The sequence below is a fragment of the Centrocercus urophasianus genome, unplaced genomic scaffold (assembly GCF_019232065.1).
Source record: "Centrocercus urophasianus isolate 14NV4802_14NV808 unplaced genomic scaffold, USGS_Curo_1.0 seq_26, whole genome shotgun sequence".
Taxonomy (NCBI): Eukaryota; Metazoa; Chordata; class Aves; order Galliformes; family Phasianidae; genus Centrocercus; species Centrocercus urophasianus.
This window is the reverse complement of record NW_024884822.1, coordinates 11,211,593-11,230,350: the sequence shown is the minus strand read 5'-3', so window position 1 is coordinate 11,230,350 and position 18,758 is coordinate 11,211,593. Positions and strand designations below refer to the sequence as shown.

Sequence of the window (18,758 nt, the reverse complement as noted above, 5' to 3'; positions counted from 1 at the left end):
TTGTTCTGCATCCCTCTGCAAACAGCCAGTGCCCAGCACCAGCAGGAACAGGAACCGCAGTGCAGCGCAGGGCACAGACCTTGCAGCTACCAGAAAGAAACGGGCAATGAGCACCGCTCAGCTGCCTGCAGGTCATGCAGCAACAAGAGAGGGATGTTCCTTGCAGTGCAATTTGTACCGGCTTTTCTGCACAATCACTCCCAGGCCCGTTGTGCTGCCCGACCCCAAATGGGATCCCTGTTTCCCGCTCCCTGCTCCGAAACAGGTTTGGGGCTATGGCCTCACCTTGTTCCGTCCCTCCACGAACTCCACCCAGGTGTCAATGCTCTCGATGGGGTTCACTGCGTCCTGCTGTGACACATCTTTCCAATCCTTGCACTCAGGCATGCGATCTCGCTGATGGCGCCTTGCTGCCCGGTGCCTGCTATTGCTAAGCCAGCAAGAGGAAACAGATGGAGAGAGGGTCAGTTGGGAAGAAGGCAACAAAACTGGCTTTGTGTCTGAGAACTGATGCTCCTAGCCTCTGACTGCAAAAATTCTTGGGATTCTGGGTTATGTAGCACTAACGTGCTTTAGAAAGGTGGTTTGCAATCACTAATGAAGCAAACATGATCCATATATATCCATAAAACCGAAGCAGGAAACAGATACTGGTGCCCCCAGCAATGTCTTTGCCCCCAGGCCTATGTTTTCATTTGAAGATGGAAAAAAGAAGGAGTGAAAACTGTTTGTGTGTGGTATCCCCAAAGAACATGGTGGCACCTCTTTGGGGCTGATGATGGCAACTGGGGAGAAGAGCCCAAATCTGCCAAAGACCTGAGATGTTGCAGCTTGCAGGATGCTGCTGAAACGCAGGTGAAGCAGGGAGAAGGGAGAAGGGAGAAGGGAGAGCCCAAAATCCAGGGTGGCAGAGGCAGGGGGAAGCTGAACACCTAGCTCAGGGGTAAGGACACGTGCTGGCAGTGCCGGCAGAGCGCTTGGCAGGACGAGCACACTGGTGAGCTGTGTAAACAACAGGAAGCCAGAAAGAAGCCTCCTGCATCCTCTGGAGCTCTGCTAGGCAGAAACATAGTGGCCTTGGGAGACAGTGACCATAATTCATGGGCCTCTCTGCTTCCTGACAGGGCCATGGTGCACTCACATGCGATGGAGAGCACTTTGGTGTCCCAGGCTTGGCAACAGCCTATACAGGGCTGCAGGACCTGGCTTCCTCTAGGCACCCTGATGTCCTCCACCCTGACTACTCTGTTTCTGACTCCCCAGCATCCCTTTTCCCTCTTCCTGCAAGATCACAGCTAAAAAAATGCCACTGCAGCCCTGCCTGCTGCTGCCCTACTTCCCAAAGCACAGGCAGTGGGCACGCACCCTTCCTGCCCATCCATCCTGCCTTCACAAACACTGGCAAACTGCCCCAGCAGCTGGCAGGCAGCTGGAGCTTTCCCTGCATTCAGCAGCTCCTCCCCACATGCAGTAGCTCTGCTCCCTTCCCTCCCAGCATTTTTGTTTCCATCATCACCCACCAGAAGATGCTTTTGGAAAAAAAAGCACAGGGATCTCTGGGCAGGAGTGAGCAGGGTGATGCCCAGCTGCTGCCTCGGGGTCTCACCAAGGGGCACCCAAAACTGAGATGGGACCTGGGACACAGCCACGGTCATAAGGAGACCTCAGTGTCATACTGGCGGCCTGGCAGGACGTGGGCACTGGGAGGGATGGCACTTACAGACTGCGTCGAGAGAACATCCGACAGGGCATCCATGGCCTCCACTGCCACTGGATCACCTCTGGTGCTGGGATTCCATAGACTGTGCAGGTGAGGGCCTGGGGGCTCCTCCGGGAGTAGATGCTTGGGGAAGAGGTTTCCTTCTCATGGATGCGTGGAGGAACTGCAAGCATCAGAATGACACTGTGAGTGGCCCTGGGCTTAGCTGCTGTGTCCCTAGGCCAGGCACAGCCCTCCCCAGGCTGTCTATAGAGACTGGGCACTACAGTGCTGCAGATCCCAGGGCAGCTCCTAGGGAGCTCAGGCCCACAGGGCAGGGTGGGTTATACTTAGGCAGATTCAAGTGATGACAATTTCTCCTTCCTCTGCTGGATATGGCTGTCTGGATGCTGCAGCCCCCAGCACAAGGTCACAGAGTCTGCTGGAGACAAATCCCCAAGCAGCAGTGTCCCTACTGCTTCTTGCGCTGGCACCTGACTTCTCCATGACAATGACCAGTTTCTGCCAGGGGAAAGCCATAGGGCACCCAGAGAACTGCTCCAGCCCCAGGCTTCATGTGTGCTGCAGCCACTCTGCTCATGAGTCTCCACCAGTTAGGATCACTCTCAGCAGCATCCTCAACAGCAGTTGGGAAACAGCCCCCTGAGCAAGGGTGTGTTCTGCTCAGAGCCGTGGAGGCAGGAACAAAACTTCAGTGTCCTGAGTTCCACTTCCATGGCACATTGCCCACACCACAAGCAACTGGCCCTGCTGTAACCAGAGCATCCCTCAGCGTTAGGCTGAAGGATGTGATGTAGGTAGCAACTGCTTTAGGAAAGCACCAGGCACTTGGTCTCAGAGCAGCCCAAAGGCTGGGGCTGTGGGCTCAGTGCTCTCCCCCTGGCCCCAGCCCCTCCCTTACCATTGACAATTAACTGGAGGCTGATGTTCTTCTTCAGCCCCACCAGCCTGTTCCTCAGAACCAGTGTGTACGTCCCAGCATGATGCTCTGCCACATCCTTGATCTGCATTGAAGATTGAGATTGCTTGGGAATTAGCTTCCCGTCCTTGTACCTGCAGGGAGGCAGAGAGAAAATGCAGCCACAGGGAGGAAGTGTCTTACCAAAGCACGGTCCTCTCTTCAGGGACCCCTGGGCTTTCCCCAGACCTGAGTTACAGGCCTGCACACTGCTGTGAGGATGTGAGGTTGGGAGCGTCACGGCTTTGCCCTGAGCAGGGTTTGTGTGCAAAGCTCCTAGCTAGCTCTGGTGGGAGTGCAGCACGATGCACTGTACAACCTGACCCTAACCAGACTTCCCCTACTTCCCTTCCCTGCTGCTGAGCCATGGAGGAGCACCCCAGGAACATGGGCAGCCCTTCCATGGATGAGAGAACGTGACATCTGGGACAATCTTGGCCACAGAGGGACCTAGCAAGGAGGCTGGCCTGGTTTTCCTCCTTGGCCCGGGGAGGGAGGAGGAGAGAGGGTGGCGTGGGCCAAGAAAGGTGCGTTACCACTGGAAATCTGGTGGGGGGTAAGCCACAACTTTCACCGGCAATTTCACAGCTTCATCTCCAGCAGTGGCTTCTATCACCGGCCCCTTCCGCCACTCCACGTTGATGAAGGGCTTTTCTGCAAACGAAGAGGTGAGTGCGCAGGGGAGCGCAAGGAGTCAGGCTGCGGTTCTGTGAAGGAGCAGAAGGTGTCTTACCATGCACGATGACATCGGTGCTCTCCTCCAGCATCTGGGCGCCGTTGGTGGCAGTGCATGTGTACCTGCCCAGGTCCTGCTGGCTGACGTTGTGCAGGGTCAGGATGCTGGAGAGCTCTGTGTGTGTCTGCAGGGACCGGCGCTCAGATTCTATCACCGCTCGCTGCATCTGGTGGCACAGAACAGGGCATGAAAGGCATCAGAGGAATGGGGTTGTGTAGATGGGCTCCTCATATCTGCATTTCTTGCTGCCTCCTTCCAGAAAGGCATCTCCATGACTGACTGTGAAGGCAAGGAGCCTTGTGTGTTGACCAACTAAAGCTGGGCTAAGAGTTTAGCAGTGGTTTGCTTTGATCTCTGGTCCAGTCACTAGGTAGGAGCCCTAGGTATGCAAACACCATAATGTCTTCAGGGAACTCCAGTGTTTCATTGTTTGCAAGAGCCAGACTCTACCACAGAGGGGAAAAACAGAGGGAAAGGATCCCTTTGCAGGCTCTTGGTAATTCAAGCTGCAATGCTGGAACAGCTCCTTTCAAAGCAAGGATGTTTGGTCTGTATTTGTACTGGTGGAAATGAAGCCAATGTTTGCCCAGAAGTTCCTCAGAGAAATAATGCTTAAGAAAGGAAGATGCTTTCTACTAGTAGAAGAGTCTCCTCTCTGCCTGCTTCCTGCTGCAGGAGAGAAAAGTGGAAAAGCTCTCTGAGATCGCCAGAGCGCAGCATGGTTAGGATCCTGAATCAGAGCCCTGTGTTGCTGCCAAGAAGAACAGTGAATGGGCAGGATGGGATGACTCAGAGGGCAGCAGTACCTGTTTGCCAGGGTACGTCCACTGGAAACGGACACCAGAGTTGAACTCAGCCCACACTGTGCAGTTCAAGACCAGCTTCTCTCCCACTAGCAGCTCCATGGCTTTCTTGGGGTACAGCTGGATGTCGTACAGTTCAATCCCTGATGCAGAGAGGCAAGAAAAAGACATTTCTGATCTATTAATTATTTGAAGCTGGGGTGTGGGTTTCAGAAAAGCAGAAAAGCATGGAATCTGCACCTCTGACTGTGCGGTTACAGGAGATTTGGGTATAAACTGCTGCTGCTAAGGATACCTCAGCACGGCACACAGCTAGAGGACAGGGCCATAACTTCCTACTTCCCCAGACTTTCACCTGCTATGTGGATGATGAAGAAATTAGATTTGAAGACCTTCTTGTCGATGACAGTCTCACACTGGACAAACAAGGAATCTCTGATCAGCTGAGTGGGTACTTGCATCCCCTTCTTGTTGTCCCAGAAAATGGCTTTCCTGTCGGGGTGGATGAGGGAATTTTGCTGGAAAAAACAACATTTTCCCAAGTGAAATGAGGGGATAACAGCATTCCCACCCTTCATGCTGGCTAACATCTCTGTTTTGCAGGAATAAACGATGCAGCATTATGCTATGCTGGCCTCCTGCTCTCTCCCCCAAGGGTTTGTCATCTAGGAATCACAGCCCCCGTTATACCCCAAGCGGCTGTATCCTGCACTGCAAGCCTCCCCATCCGCAGAGCAGGCCAGAGACTTCCAGGAATGGAAAATGATAGTGATAGCTAAGGAAACTGATGCCGATGTCCCAAACATCAGCCTCACTGGGATGGGGTCTGACCTTGGGTAGTGTCCTTCCCGGGCAAGGGAAAGGCCCCTGGCCCCTGGAGTGTCCCTGGAGGGCTTTGTACAATAGTAACACTCATCCTGGAAGGATGTATTTGCATTGTAAAAAAAAAAAGAAAAAAAAAAAAGGCATAAGCAAGCTGATAATAGAGTTGTTTTGAGTTGTATTCAGTCCTCAGCCCCAGAGCTGCAGCCTCCTTCCCCGTGGGGTTGCTTACTACTAGGGGGTTTTCAGCTCACAGAGATCAGAGCAAGCAGGGGATGCTATGGGACCAAATCAAAGTCTTGTTTTGTTTCAGAGAGCCAGGGAAGAGGTGCAAAGCTGACAGGAAACCTGCGGGGTCTGCCCAAGGGAACTGGACAACACAGCCTCAACCAGCAAATAAAACGAGGAAGCCAGTGGCTTATACTTTCCATGGAAAATGTATCTCATGCATTTTCCATTCCTGGCAGTGCCTGTACTTCTCCCACTCGGGCAATTACAAATGCACAACAAATGCAACGTGTGTTGGTCTGCAGCATCCCACTGGCACAACTCTCACCGAGATGAGCGTGACGTTGAGGTCTGGGATGGACACAAGGCACGGCACCCAAGTGTTCTCCTTCTTGCTGATGAGGAGTGTCTCTGGCTTGTTGATAAACGGCTGTTCGAAATCTAAGGAAGGGATTCAAAGAGAAGGACAACTAAACAGGAACAAGAGGAGAAGTGGAAGGAACCACAAGAATAGAAGGCTTTCTGGCTTTCTTTAACACACTGTGAGCTTGCCAGAGGGAGTGGTGCTGGGCTGATCAGCCCCATCTATGATGTCCACAGCAGCAAACACACCCTGAATGCAAAGGGTGCGTCCCAGGTCGGCCAGCTCCTGCAACATTTGGGCAGTGCTGGAAACAACCTCCCCTTTCTCGGCCCCTTCAAGGCCTGGGTTTTGAACCCTTTGCCAAACCATTGGGTCTCCTGCTGGGCTCCACGCCTGCCCAGCTGGTGCCAGTGCAGGAGCGGCGGCAGGCAGAGCGACCTTCCAGGGCAAGGAAGTGAGCTGCACTGCAATGGTATGCAGATGTCATCCTGCAGCCGGCCCAGCCGGCAGATAAACAGATGAGCTGAGATTTCCAGGACTGCCACTCCACTGCCTCCCAACTGCTGCAAGCACAAATATTGACAGGAAGAGCAAAACCACCCTGAAATGACTTAGTGAGGCCAGGGGTGGTACGCTGTGCTCCTCCACGTGTAGCCAGCACCACAATGAAGTGCTGGCAGGACAGGCTGTCCTGTCCTGCTCAGCACATTGCCTGTGTCAAACCTGACAAACCCAATTGGGATCCATTCTGGAAGGGATTCAGTGGCAGCATGCAGAGATCTACCATGGCTCTGAGCCACTGTGCCAGGCACCAAACTGATCATAGAATCACAGACTGGCTTGGGTTGGAAGGGATTTTTTTCCCCTGCTAGACAATCCCTAAAACCAATCAACTAAAATGACTGCCCAAGATGCAAGTAGTAATGATCCCCATTTGGGGATTCTGCTACTCCAATCACATTGGCCTCAACCCATTCCAACTCAGTGCTCACACTGTTAAGCACGTAAGGATATTTATTTTAATTTTTAATTAGAAAACTGTTGCTTCAGTCATAGTCACACTGCAAAGACCTATTCTAGAGTGAGTAGAATCACAGAAACACCAAGGTTGGAAAAGACCTACAAGATCATCCAGTCCAACCATCCACCTATTACCAATAGTTCTCACTAAACCATATCCCTCAACACAACATCCAAACCTTCCTTGAACACCTTCAGGCTCAGTGACTCCACCGCTTCCCTGGGCAGCCCATTCCAGTGCCTGATCACTCTGTCAGAGAAGTAGTATTTCCTAACGTCCAGCCTAAATCTCCCCTGGCGCAGCTTGAAGCCATTCCCTCTAGTCCTATCACCAGTTACACCAGAGAAGAGGCCGACCCCCAGCTCACTACAACCTCCCTTCAGGTAGTTATAGAGAGCAAAAGGTGAAGTCTTTCCTTCTACAGCCTGGGGGAAAGAAGCCATGCATAGGAAATGTAATGGTGAGTTCTTCATGAAAAGATGGATGCCTAGAGGATTCTTATTTCCTGGAGTCCTGGCACAGGGCTTCTTAAATCACAGGTTTGTTTCAAAGTGCAAACATGTTCCTCATTCCTTTCCCAAGCCCTGGGCACATGAGAGGGAGGAGACACACAACTGGCAGAGGTGAGAGACTACAAGGTCCCTTCCAAGCTCAGAGGGCAGCCAAGAATGCACTGATTTACTGGGCAGCCCCAGCTGCCAACGAGCTCGTGATTCATGCATTAACTCCCCTCTCGATCCCATCACATACTTTCTATAAGGCTGTCTTAATGGGTCAGATGGGAATAATTTAGTATCTCCTTCATTAATATATGCTAAGCCTGATGAGATGGGGGCTGTACGTGTCCTATTTCACTCTGATGAGGCATTCTGTATGTTTACAGCATTATCTGTAGAGGTAACAAAATACACACCAAACCAGACATGTGAGAAATGAGACACGTGTGAAGAGTTCACTTGAGAACTGAGCTGCAGGTAAAAAATACAGAAGAACCCATTTCTCAGCCAAAGTACAGATATTTTGTTTCTGGCAATTTCACCAAGCTCTTAAAATGACAAACGAGGCTGGTGGATAAATCTGTGGTCTGACCATGCTGTCTCCAAACATCCCTGACACTTACATCAGCCCTTCCAAACTCTCCAGGGACAGTTTCACATTGCAGCCCAGTTCAGCAGGAACAGGCAGGGTTTTATCTGGATGTCCTGCAGTGACCACAGTTACTGTGTTCCTGGGTTTTCCTCAACGTGTCCCTTCCCTTGCCTGGAAAGTCTGTTCAGGAGGATCTTGAGTTTTCCTGGCTGTTTGGTAGCCATAAGAGCGCACAGCCTGATTGCAATGAGTATGAACACATCCTACGTAGCCATGTGCGAAGCAATGCTATGAGATGTTGGCTGGATTTGTTGCACACAAGCTGTACGCAGGCGCTGTGAGTCCCATGCACCCTGACAGCACGGGATTTATAGCCCCTAAGCTCCATCACACATGCACACTGCTGCTCTCTGCTAAACAGAACCATTACCGAGCTGTAGATGAGGCCAAAGGTGAGAAGAGGCGAACAAGGGGACAAAGTGGCATTTGCTGGATCTCACATCCTCACCTGACTGTTCCAGGAGGTTTGAAATCCAAAATTTTACAAAGGGAAATCCACATCCATAGACAAACCAGGCTCTTGCAGAAGCACACCTTGCACGTAAGCCTGTAAGGCTGTACTTTCAGCTGCATGCTTAAGCAGCTCTCTTGCCTTCTTCCTGATACAAGGCTCAGGAGCAACCGAATATCCCTGCCCAACTCACAGACGCCTCCTCCCAACATTCCTGAGATCCAGAGAAGCTCTGTTCTTCTCTAGGATGGGCAGCAGCGCCCACGTGAAGAGGAGGCAATTGCCCAGACAGACCCCAATTCCTGTCCAGCAGCTGCCCAGCTTTTTCTGATTTGCCTCTACATTTTTCTCTGCACAGTTGCAGAGGTAAATTTGGCTTTGCCCTGGGACTTCTGAAAAATGCATCTTGTATGTCATGACCTGCCTGGCTCGTGACAACTGCACCAACTCTAAGAAATGGGGGCGGAAAGAGAAATAGCTTGGCCAACTGCTTCCAGGGGACAGCGCTCGTTTATCTTGCTGGATCCTGCTGCAGGCAGTGGGGGGACAGCACAGGGGGACCCTGGGGAACAGGGAAAGCAGAGAATGGGCCCCTGCAGCCCCTTGTTGTGGCTCCAAGCTTGGCAGACAGCCCTTTCCCTCCAAAACACACCTCATAATGCTGCCCGCATGGCAGCCCCTGTGCAGACCGCATGTGGGGCTGAGGCTCCGAGGAGGCTGTGCACAGTGGGTCTGTGCTGCTGCTCCTCTCTGCTTTATGGACCATTATCATTCCTTGCCCCGTTCTGCCTGTAGCATCTCTGAGAGTCTCCCCAGCTGCCCAGAAGCTAAATCCTGCGCTTTTTTTAGCGTCAGAGCATCTCTGAGACTCGGCTCTCGCTCCTTAAATTCCTACATTCCAGCCCTGCTGGAGCGATGCCCCCAGGCCGGGACATAATTGAATCCCAGGTGCTGCTGCCATCCCCCAGAAATGGACGGATATTGCTTCCTGCATGAGGAGCAGCCCTTGGTCCTTTCCCCAAGCCTGCAGCCCTGGGGGACAGGAAGGAGGTGTGGGGGGCATGTCGGGATCTTTAATCTGTCTGATTTTGTGCTGGTGCATGTAGTCCAGCCCCAAGCCCTCCCTCACCTCACCGTACGGCTCTTACCTCTCACAAAGACATAGGAGCTGACCGCTGTGGTGCCCTCGATTTTGGCATCAATGTACTTGTAATAGCAGCGGTAGTAACCTGTGTCATTGGCCTGGCTCTCTGTCAGCACCAGCACTTTGCAGTAGGGCTTCGTGCCCGTCCCCTCGCAGTCCTCTTCACGGATTGCCCGGCCCCCACTGGGTGCTGCTGAGGCTGTGAATTCCATCTCCTTCTCCTTCCCACTCGGGTCCACCTTGCCCCCGGGCCACGACCACTCCAAGGGATGCTGGCCTCTGGAAATGGGCAAAAAGGAGAATTAGCTTTGGGGCAATTAGGGGGTTTTACAGCCCTCCCATGTACACGCATGGTCCTGCACATGTCCCAAATAGCCTCAGCTCTCAGGCTGGGGCATGGAGGAACAGCCCTCTTCCACAGAGGGAAACAGGTGCAAGGAGAAGGCAAGCAGCTTCCCTAATCACCCTGCAAGCAGAGGCCAGTCCCATTCCCCAGGTCACATCCTGGGCATGCCAGACTGTCAGATATCACTCCCTCCCGTGACTTCGTCCCACTGCTGTTGATGCCAGGACAGGGAGCCATATAGGGTCGTGAGGGAAATAACCCATTTATTCTCTATTTCCCCTTGTTATTAAAGGAGTTCAGAGCTATTAAGAATGTACGTGGACATGATGAGATCCCCTGGCTCAGCACAGCTGCTGGCTGGGACCTGTGTGACGAACGGAGCAGGAAGGAGAAGGAGGGAAGGAGAGCAGATTGGAGAGAAAACAAGAGAAAAGCAGGAAGGAGTCAGGGATAGAGAAGAAACCTCCAGCTTGAGCATGCAAGTGTGTATTTATATATAGCCAAGAATGCCCAGCATGAGAGGTGTATGCACGTGCACACACACACACACACACACAGGCACCCTACCACAGCTTGCTCTGACTGCTCTTGTTTACTACTAACAGACCAGGCTTTTATGCCATGCTGGAAGTTTCCTTCTGTAAAATCAGAGCCCCTTTCAGAGCACAGCACAGTCCACACTTGAATGTTCGCCAGCGAAGCCAAAAGTCACTGAAAAATGTGCAAAAAAGAGATGGGAAAAAAGAAGACATCTCAAGAGACAGCTGGGGGCAAAAATGGCTTTTTGTCAGCACTGTTTGTGCTATTAGGAGATACTTGGAGTCACCTCTTATGCCATTTGGAATAGGCAGATGGGGACAGGCAGCTCCTCAGCTTGGGGATCCTCAGAGCAGGGCGGGGGCAGATGCTTCTGAGCACAGCCAAATCACAAGTTTCACCACAGCAGGATCCTGACTGCAAGGCACAGCGTGGCCCTGGCTGCTGCAGCCATATGCCCTCTGCACCAGGCATAGAGCAGTATCTGGCCCCATGCAGAGCTGAAAGCTCCAACTCCCAACTGAGCAAAGGAGCCCCAAAGCCCTTCACGTTTGCTCAGGCATTTTTGGCACTCAGTGTGCAGCAGGGGAATTGTACAAGTCTCCAGTGTTTCCTCTTTCTGTTTGTTTACCCGCTGGGATTTTCACGCATTATCAGACCCACTTGTTTTATTAACCATCAAGGCCAGCAGTAGCTGAGTGACACGTATTTATATAAACACGGATGGGCCAGTGCAAACAGCCCTGACAACCAGCCCGTGAGCTGAACTAAAACATTCCTTGCATCATTTGCTGCTTGACCAGACCCAGCGGGGACACAGAAGGTAAAGGCATTAATGTGAGTCCAAGTTGGTGTCTCTGGTGTGTAAAGAGGACCAGATGAAGGCAAGAATGAGGCCAGGCTCACCTGGATTTCTCTCTGAGGCTGCCCTGTGCGTCTGGGAAAAGGTCCAGGCACTTTGGGACTGCTCCCTCCCACCTATCTGTCATCTTTGAAGATTTGTTCCCAAGTTGTTTTCTTTCAGCTCTGTGATAACGTGTCTCTGGGCAACAGAGCCTGCTGATGCCAGCTGGAAACAGATGCACTGCAGGCTTCTCTGCAGCTGTTTTCCTAAATCTTTTCGGGACAGATGCTCTTCAAGGGAGTTGTTGCAATTGGCACTGCTTTTCTTCAATCCTCTTTGAAGCTCCCACATGCGGTATGACGGGCAAAGCTGGCTGTGGCTTCGGGCTGAGGTGGGATAAGGCAGATTCCCCCTCAGCAGCACAGAGGATGCTCACAGCAGTCGCACACCCGTAGGAAGAAGCAGCAGGTGTGGTTCGTGTCCTGGACGCCGCCGCAGAGCCATGTGGCAGGGCATTGCCTTGTCCTCAGGCTTCTCCATCCCCGCTGCAGTGCTCATTTCCTCTGCAGGAGCCAAGAGGGCTCCGGGGTCAAATACTTCCTTTCTGCCAGAGTAGACTTTATGCATTTGCAAACATCTGTGAGTCAGCTCTATGAACAAGTCACTGGGCAGCAAAGGACACCCTCGCTCTTCCCTCTCTAAACACCACGGCTGAGAGATGCTCCCTCTCCCTCCAGGTACTCAGCACTTGCGGGGTGGGATGGGGCTGGCATGGCCAGGATCAGCTTGATCCCTCCATAAGTTTCTGCTGTCGTGCAGCTGGCTCCTGCAGGCTCTGCTCCAACATTCATGAGTGGAAGGGCACAAGCTCTGCTTCTCCCCAGTGCAGGCTGACAAGAGCATGAATGCAGACATTCACAATGTTTTTTTTCCTGCCTTCTCAGGATGGGAGCTAATAAAAGACATACTGTCCATCAGTCCCTTCACCCTGCTGTGCCACATGCCTCGATTAAAACATCACTGTGGCTTCCAGCCAGCCGTGGCACGATCTGTATTTGCTGGAATGCTTCTACACAGGTCCCCTGCACTGCCTGGATGAGTGCACTGTGTTAGGTGATGGGGGAAACTGCAGAGCCTCAGCACCCAGTGAGTCCTTGTGGGTGTGCTGTGTTTTCGGGCTTCTGTGAAGCATGCTCAGCTCCAGAAACATCCCATGGCCTGGCATGGGCTCTTGTCACTTCTGGGGCAAGGAGGAGAAGAAGAGGGGCTGCTAAGCTGCAAGTGTGGGAGATCCAGGCTGAGCTGTGAGGGAGCCTGAGAGCACAGCCAGCTGCGGGACTCTCACGCTCAGTGGGTGAAGCTGAAAAGGTCCGCAGGGAGCCTCATGCGGGGGGATTTGGGCTCAGTTTTCTGCTGCAGTGCTGCTTCGAGCAGGCCTGTGCTCCTGGCTCCAGGGCAGCTCGAAGAGCAGCCAGAGGACATTGTTCTCAAGGGAAGAACCAGGGTCAAACCAAAGCCACCTCCAACATGATGCTCAGCAAAGAATCTCTGGATCCGGGATTTGATTTTGTACTTGTTTCTGCCCTACCCTGCCCCATCACCCTCTCCTTTGCCTGTTCTCTTGGTGGTCTGCGTGTTTTTCCCTTCGGCTCCCATTAACACAAGCCAGGTCTTCCCAGGGTGGGCCATAGTCCAGAGAAGAGGTTGGAGTAGCAGCTGGGTGTAATTAGAGATCCAGGGACCAGGAAAGATTTACTTTTCATTCAAAAGTAGTAGTAGTGTCCCACAGGCAAAACCTTCTTCTCAAGGCGTGGGGCAGACACGGGCTTGAGATCTCAAAGGGAGAAGGGGAACCTTGGAGCCCTGCTGAGACTTGTCACCTGTGGGTGGTGTGAAGGATGCTGCACAACTCCAAAGGGGCACGTTTTTTCCCGCTGTGATTCTCCTTCATACTAATTGACAGCTAGCAAGTGCACAAAGAAAGGGCAATCTCATCCTTCCCATCCAGGAAAAGAAAGGCTTTCCGCTTCATGGTGCTAAATAGGTCTGTTCATGCTTGACTGCAAAAGACACTTTCTTCAACCACACCTCCAACTTCAGAATGTCCTTTAGCCTTGGATCAATCTGCAGGCAACACAGGGCTGTGTCTGCAGTTCCCAGTTTCCCATTGGCTTCCCTGCCTGAAGCTGTTTCAAGAACACAGGTCTGCCTCACTGTGTGTGGTACTCACAGTCCATGTGGGAGGCTGTGGCCAAACGTGTCCAGGGTGACCTGGGAAAGCCTTGCTGGGTCTGCAGAGAGTCAGCACGGCAAGAGCCAGAATCTCCACACTCTCCATGGCAGCTTGTGGCTGACCACAGCCCAGCCATGCATTTCCTACTGCCTAGCATACACCACGGCTCCTCAGGTCACTCTATGAACAAGCCCACAAACACTTGGCTTCCCATACCATGTGGAATCAGCTCAGTATGAGCATCAAGCAGCCTTGCTTCTGTCTCTATTCCCTGGCAGAGAACTGATCCACAAAGTAAGAGTAATGCCATCTGTTCCAGAGAAAGTTAAATATGTTTGTGACAAGACAAGAACACAATACAAGCCAAGTGTTTGTAGTAATTGCTTAGTGGTTATATATAACTCTGAGAAATACCCCTCTGAGGCCCATGCTGAATTTATACCCCTACTGAGCCCTAGCACTCAGATCCCAGGCATGGATCTGCTTTCAGCTGCTGGAGGGAAACTCCAGCTTGGCTTTTTTTCTCTCTCTCTAATGTGTTTTCCAAGATAAGGAGTAGTGATGAGAACATGTACAGTCAAATGCCCCAGCGTGGGACAAATCAGTTCAGACACAACACCTTCTCAGAGCCAGACTCCAAAATGACCAGCTCTAGGAGTTATTGACCCAGCCTGGCTCAAGCTTCTCTTCCTTCACCCTCAAATGTGCAAAGCAGAGAATGAAATCCCAGCTTTATAGAAAAGCTGTCAGCTTCTCATAACCAACACCAAGCACAGCCCTGCCTTCTCCTATGGGCATTTCTCTATGCCCCCCAAATAATCTGCCAGATTTGGAAACCAGAACTACAACTCCAACAGCGTGATGAGGTGAGAACAAACATCACAGGCAAGACCAGGAGAGTAAGGAAGCCAGTTCCCCCGAAAAACTTACAAGGAAGCTATCAGATCGTGCAAGTGTTTGCCTTCCTTCTGCCTGCAAGACTCCAGCAGAGGCTAACACCTCCTCCTTTGAGAGGCTTCCAGCTTCTTTTTCAATTAATTGATTAGATTAATTCACACTTGGTTCATGTAGCAGATTTCTAATAAGCCACGGTTATCTACAGGCATGCTGCAGCTAAGATCCCCCTGACAGGCTCTCCTTGCCGGGTCCTTACCAGCTGTGAGTGGTCTATAGGCAGAGCTGTGCCTGCCTGCACTGTACCTGCAGGTGATGGTCAGCGTGTCCTTGGCGTTGATGATGTGTTCTTCCTCAGTGATACTCAGAGTAGGAGGGGTCATAGAATAGCTGCTCACCAGATCTGTGGGGAGAAAGGAGATAGGGTGTGATGCAGACATCTGCCAGTGCAGACCCACTGATGTGGGCAGCAGCTGGGCCATCATGAACCTGGACTGGAACAAAGCCTCTTGAAGCAAACATCTCATCTTACAATCGTTAAGGTCAGAAAAGAAAACTAAAATAACATAGTCCAACCATCAGCCCATCATCACCATGACCACTAACCACATCCTCACTGCCACACCAATGCCAGGAAAAGAATGAAAGATCAGAAATCAGGGCATCGAGGTGTTCTTTACCAGATGACTTTGGCTGAGCTCACCTGCAGCACTGATAAACGGTATATGCTAACCAGAGCTGTATCAAAGCACTCAAGGGCTACAAAAATCCACCCGCAAAGGGATCACAAGTGGTCTTGGATTTGCACAGAAGCTCTCAGGGGCCAGCAGGCCCCTCTGCCTTTGGGTACAGACAGTCACATGAAGCGGACTGACCCTTTGGGGATGACAGCAGCGCCCTTCCCTTAGCGCCACGGGGGACAAGAATTCCAGGAGTGAAACTATCCAGGCTCAGAGGAGATGCAGATCAACACATTATCACACACTTCTCCCAGCTTTTGTCTAGGAGAGTCCCACTCCTGGTGGGCTCACGTCTCCGGCACGCAGTGCAGGACACGCACCGTGCGAGCTGCTCATGGACAAACATCTCGAAGTACCGGTTACTCTCAGAGCTGTTTTCCATTAGCACGGTGCTTCTAACTGTCACTGCTTCATGATCTTTATCTTAAAACTCCAGCTTCTGGGGATACAAGATAATGCAGAAGAAAAGCTTTGATGACTGCAAGACGAGTGAACAAACTAACCAGAGAGGGGAAAAAATAGAACTGTGAAATGTGAAAACGTGACTCAGGTAGACGCTAAATGCTAAGGAAGAAAGGAATGCAATAAATATGCTGCTAGCTTGATCTTTATAGACGTGTGAGGATTGTGCAATTGCAGTCTGCTCGGGTCTGACTCCTTCCTTCATACCATTTAAACCCATTTATCAATCACAGAGTAACCTGGCAGAGCAGCAGCAACGCCACGTGAGGCCTCTCCTCCAAAACCAGCGCCAACAGACACAAATCTCCTCATAGCAGAGCCCTGCCACGCTCTGCGGGACAGCCTCGAACCTGCCCTCAGCAACCAGGGGCAACAAATGGCTGCCAGTCCCCAGCACCACCAGGCCTTGGAGGGGCAGTGCTTAGAGCCACGGCTGCTGCGGGGGCTGCAGAGGGACGTGCGGAGCAGCACTGCCGGGCTGAGCCTGCCGCCCTTCTTCTGCCCGATTGTTCTCCATTTCCTTCCCGCCCGTGCGTGGCTCCGCAGCAGCCATCCCCATGGCTGCCCCCATGGCAACGGCAGGACGCAGGCCATCGCCACCCACCATCTCCATCGCCCTCCTTTGCCTGCATGGAGCCCCGCTCGCCACGGCTGGTCCCACAGACAGCCATCAGTGTCGTCAATGAGCCAGCCAGCACTGCAGCCATTGCTTGGTGCTCAACCTGTCTGTGGGATCGGTGTCACGGAGGATGCTCTGCTTCCAGCTCCCCTTCCCCAGTGCAGGGGACTGGGGATGTCCCACACAAAAATGTGCCCTGTGGGCTGTGAAAATAAACAAGCGCATTTTTGCTCAAATCCCTTCGAAATGTAACAAGGTTTATTAAAAAAGGCGGGGAGGAATTTGACCACTAAGCTGCACTTCCTATGAATGCCGGACACAATTATCCCCCTGCAAACACTGTTCTCCAGATGGCCACAGCCTGTCAGTGCCCCACATCAGCAAGAAGGCGACAGACTCAGGCTTGCCATGGGGCTGGGCTGGTTCCCTAAAAGCTCATCTCAAAACCTTGGCGCCACGCAAAGCCCTAAACCCATGACCAGGGATGGTGGGAGCCATCATAGCTGATGGCAGACAAGTAACCCCCGCGTGCCTTCACATGCCATGGGGTGACCTGCTGCAACCAGCACCGAGGGGTGGAGGGGAAAGGATCTGTGCAGGTTGAGGCTGCGGGATTCCTGCAGATGCATCCTGTCTGCGGCACTCCACAAGTACAACAGGAAAAGGAACCACGGCTCCCTCTGAAAGCACTGCAGTTTGGGGATGGGGATGCTCCTGTGGCCAGAGCAGGGCTGGGCCCTGTGGCTACCCAGCCCCCCCACTGTTCTCTGTGGCCATCCAGCCACCTCCCCAGCCTCTGACTGGTGGCAGCTTTGGGGACTTCCTGTGCAGGTGCCCACAGTCACTAATGGCACCCAGCACAGGCAAGGGATGCACGGAGCTATCCATCTGCAAAAGCATCTGCAGGGCCACAAACCTTCCCCAAAATCACCCTCCACCCCTCTCTGTGCTCACTAGCTGGATCCACCCCCTGCTGCACCATCCTTCCCCGTGGGAGGGGGTGCCCCATAAGTGCTGATCTTGGCCGTTAAATCTCCTCCGACCGGCACACAGATGGTTTGTGTCTCCAGCAAATCCCAGGGTGCGAGGGAGATGTCTCCAGAGCACTGAGAATCTCCTCTTCTCCCAGTCCCTCCTTCCCCACCTCCAGCCCCCATGATGCTTTATCTCCTCGGCCTGAGGGTGCGCACTGAATTGTGCCCTTGTGCGGGGAGAGCATTAATGTAATTAAAAAGGCATGCGGCAGCCCCGGCAGGCTTTGTTTTTTCAAGATGGTTTCCAAGCAAGTTGGCAGTGGGATATTAAAATAAACAGAAGGGGGATTGATGGGATGCGGAGAGAGGAAGCAGGATCCCACAGCCGCTCACACCTTGTCTAATTTCAGAGAAGTGCACTTCCCAGCAGTTTCTCTAGCCTTGATCTCTCAGTACACAGCTCTGAAAGGGGCAAGGCTGAATCCTCTCCTTATCTCCTGGCGGCTCTATCATTTTCCCCAGCCCCTTCCACCCCTCTTCCCACAGCCTGCAACCACCACAGTTCTCAGCACAACGGCAGGGCTACCCATATGGTGTGCAGCCATGTCCTGCATCCTAGCGCCTGGCTGGGAAGCCATGCTCCCCCAGGAAGAGTTATCCACCCCAGAGTGCCCTGCTGAGACTGAGCAGCCTGCAGGAAGCCCTGTGCCGGATCCTGCTTCCAAGCCCCCCCACACCCCACAGCCCCTCTGTGCTTCCCCTTCCCTCCCTCTCTGCTGAGTCGGCCCCGCTGACTGATTAACGGGGCGCCTTTCCGGAGAGGCGTTTTGTTCACTCTGTCCTTCTCGCTGACTTCCTTCCCCAATGCTAGTCCGGATTGCTCTTGCTGTAGCCACCATGAGTCCCCAGCTAAACACATCTTGTGCTCCTGCTGCCAAACTCACTGCCTGGGGGTTTTGTGATCGAAGCCGGACAACAACACGCATGCAGCAAAGCTCCCCTGGACACACTCTAAGTGCTTTTGGTTCAATTCAGCTCTCCCTTCTTGCTCAATTCCTCTTTCCCTCTTCCCTTTGCTCAAGAAAAGTCACCCGGATCCTGCTACTGCTCTATCTTCACTCTGGGCCTGGTGCTAGCAGATAGAGTGATGCAGCTCCTCTTGCACAGCATCTCCTGTTTTTCTTGGGTCTCATCCCCAGCCTGAACCCTTGGCTGCCCCAAGCTCAGACCCTCTATGGAGGCTCTCCCTGCACAAGCAGGGAAAGGCACGCACTTAGCACTATGGTGCATGATGACATGTCAATGTCAGCAAATACCTGCTCCTGGCAAGTCAATGACAAAATACCAGATGGCAGCTGGGGAAACAGATTGAACAACCCTTTTTGATGCAGAAGAGGGACAAATCACTTCTCTGGGTTTCCAGGTTAGGCCTATCAAATCAGCAGCATTTGCCTTCAGAACTCCACATGCACTATTTGTCCTTGCCCTGCAGATCCTAACCCTGGCACACACAGGTGCAATCCCCCTGCTCTGCCCCAGTCACCCCTTCCCCACACAACTGCCTGGAGACAGGGGACCTAACCCTAACCCACACACAGAAAGTCCACACGCCAGGGGGAGAAAGAACCACACAAGCATCCCGTTGCAGGGCTGAATATCCCACATGGAGCAGCTCCTGCCCACACTCAGGGCAGGCATCCAGCCGTGGGCTGG

General features: G+C 52.7%; 1 protein-coding gene across 3 annotated transcripts in view; it reads right to left on the bottom strand.

Annotated features, from left to right (window-relative positions):
• Nucleotides 1–18,758, bottom strand: part of FLT4 (fms related receptor tyrosine kinase 4) — a 46,921-nt gene that overhangs the window by 17,389 nt on the left and 10,774 nt on the right. For all 3 annotated transcript variants that reach the window (XM_042826533.1, XM_042826535.1, XM_042826534.1), the window contains exons 2-11: nt 14,557–14,653; nt 9,401–9,675; nt 5,596–5,708; nt 4,573–4,735; nt 4,221–4,360; nt 3,412–3,580; nt 3,215–3,332; nt 2,622–2,773; nt 1,721–1,883; nt 286–430 (exon numbers count right to left, since the gene is read on the bottom strand). In XM_042826533.1, the coding sequence (XP_042682467.1) occupies nt 286–430; nt 1,721–1,883; nt 2,622–2,773; nt 3,215–3,332; nt 3,412–3,580; nt 4,221–4,360; nt 4,573–4,735; nt 5,596–5,708; nt 9,401–9,675; nt 14,557–14,653 (1,535 nt within the window). The remainder of the gene's footprint in view (nt 1–285; nt 431–1,720; nt 1,884–2,621; nt 2,774–3,214; nt 3,333–3,411; nt 3,581–4,220; nt 4,361–4,572; nt 4,736–5,595; nt 5,709–9,400; nt 9,676–14,556; nt 14,654–18,758) is intronic.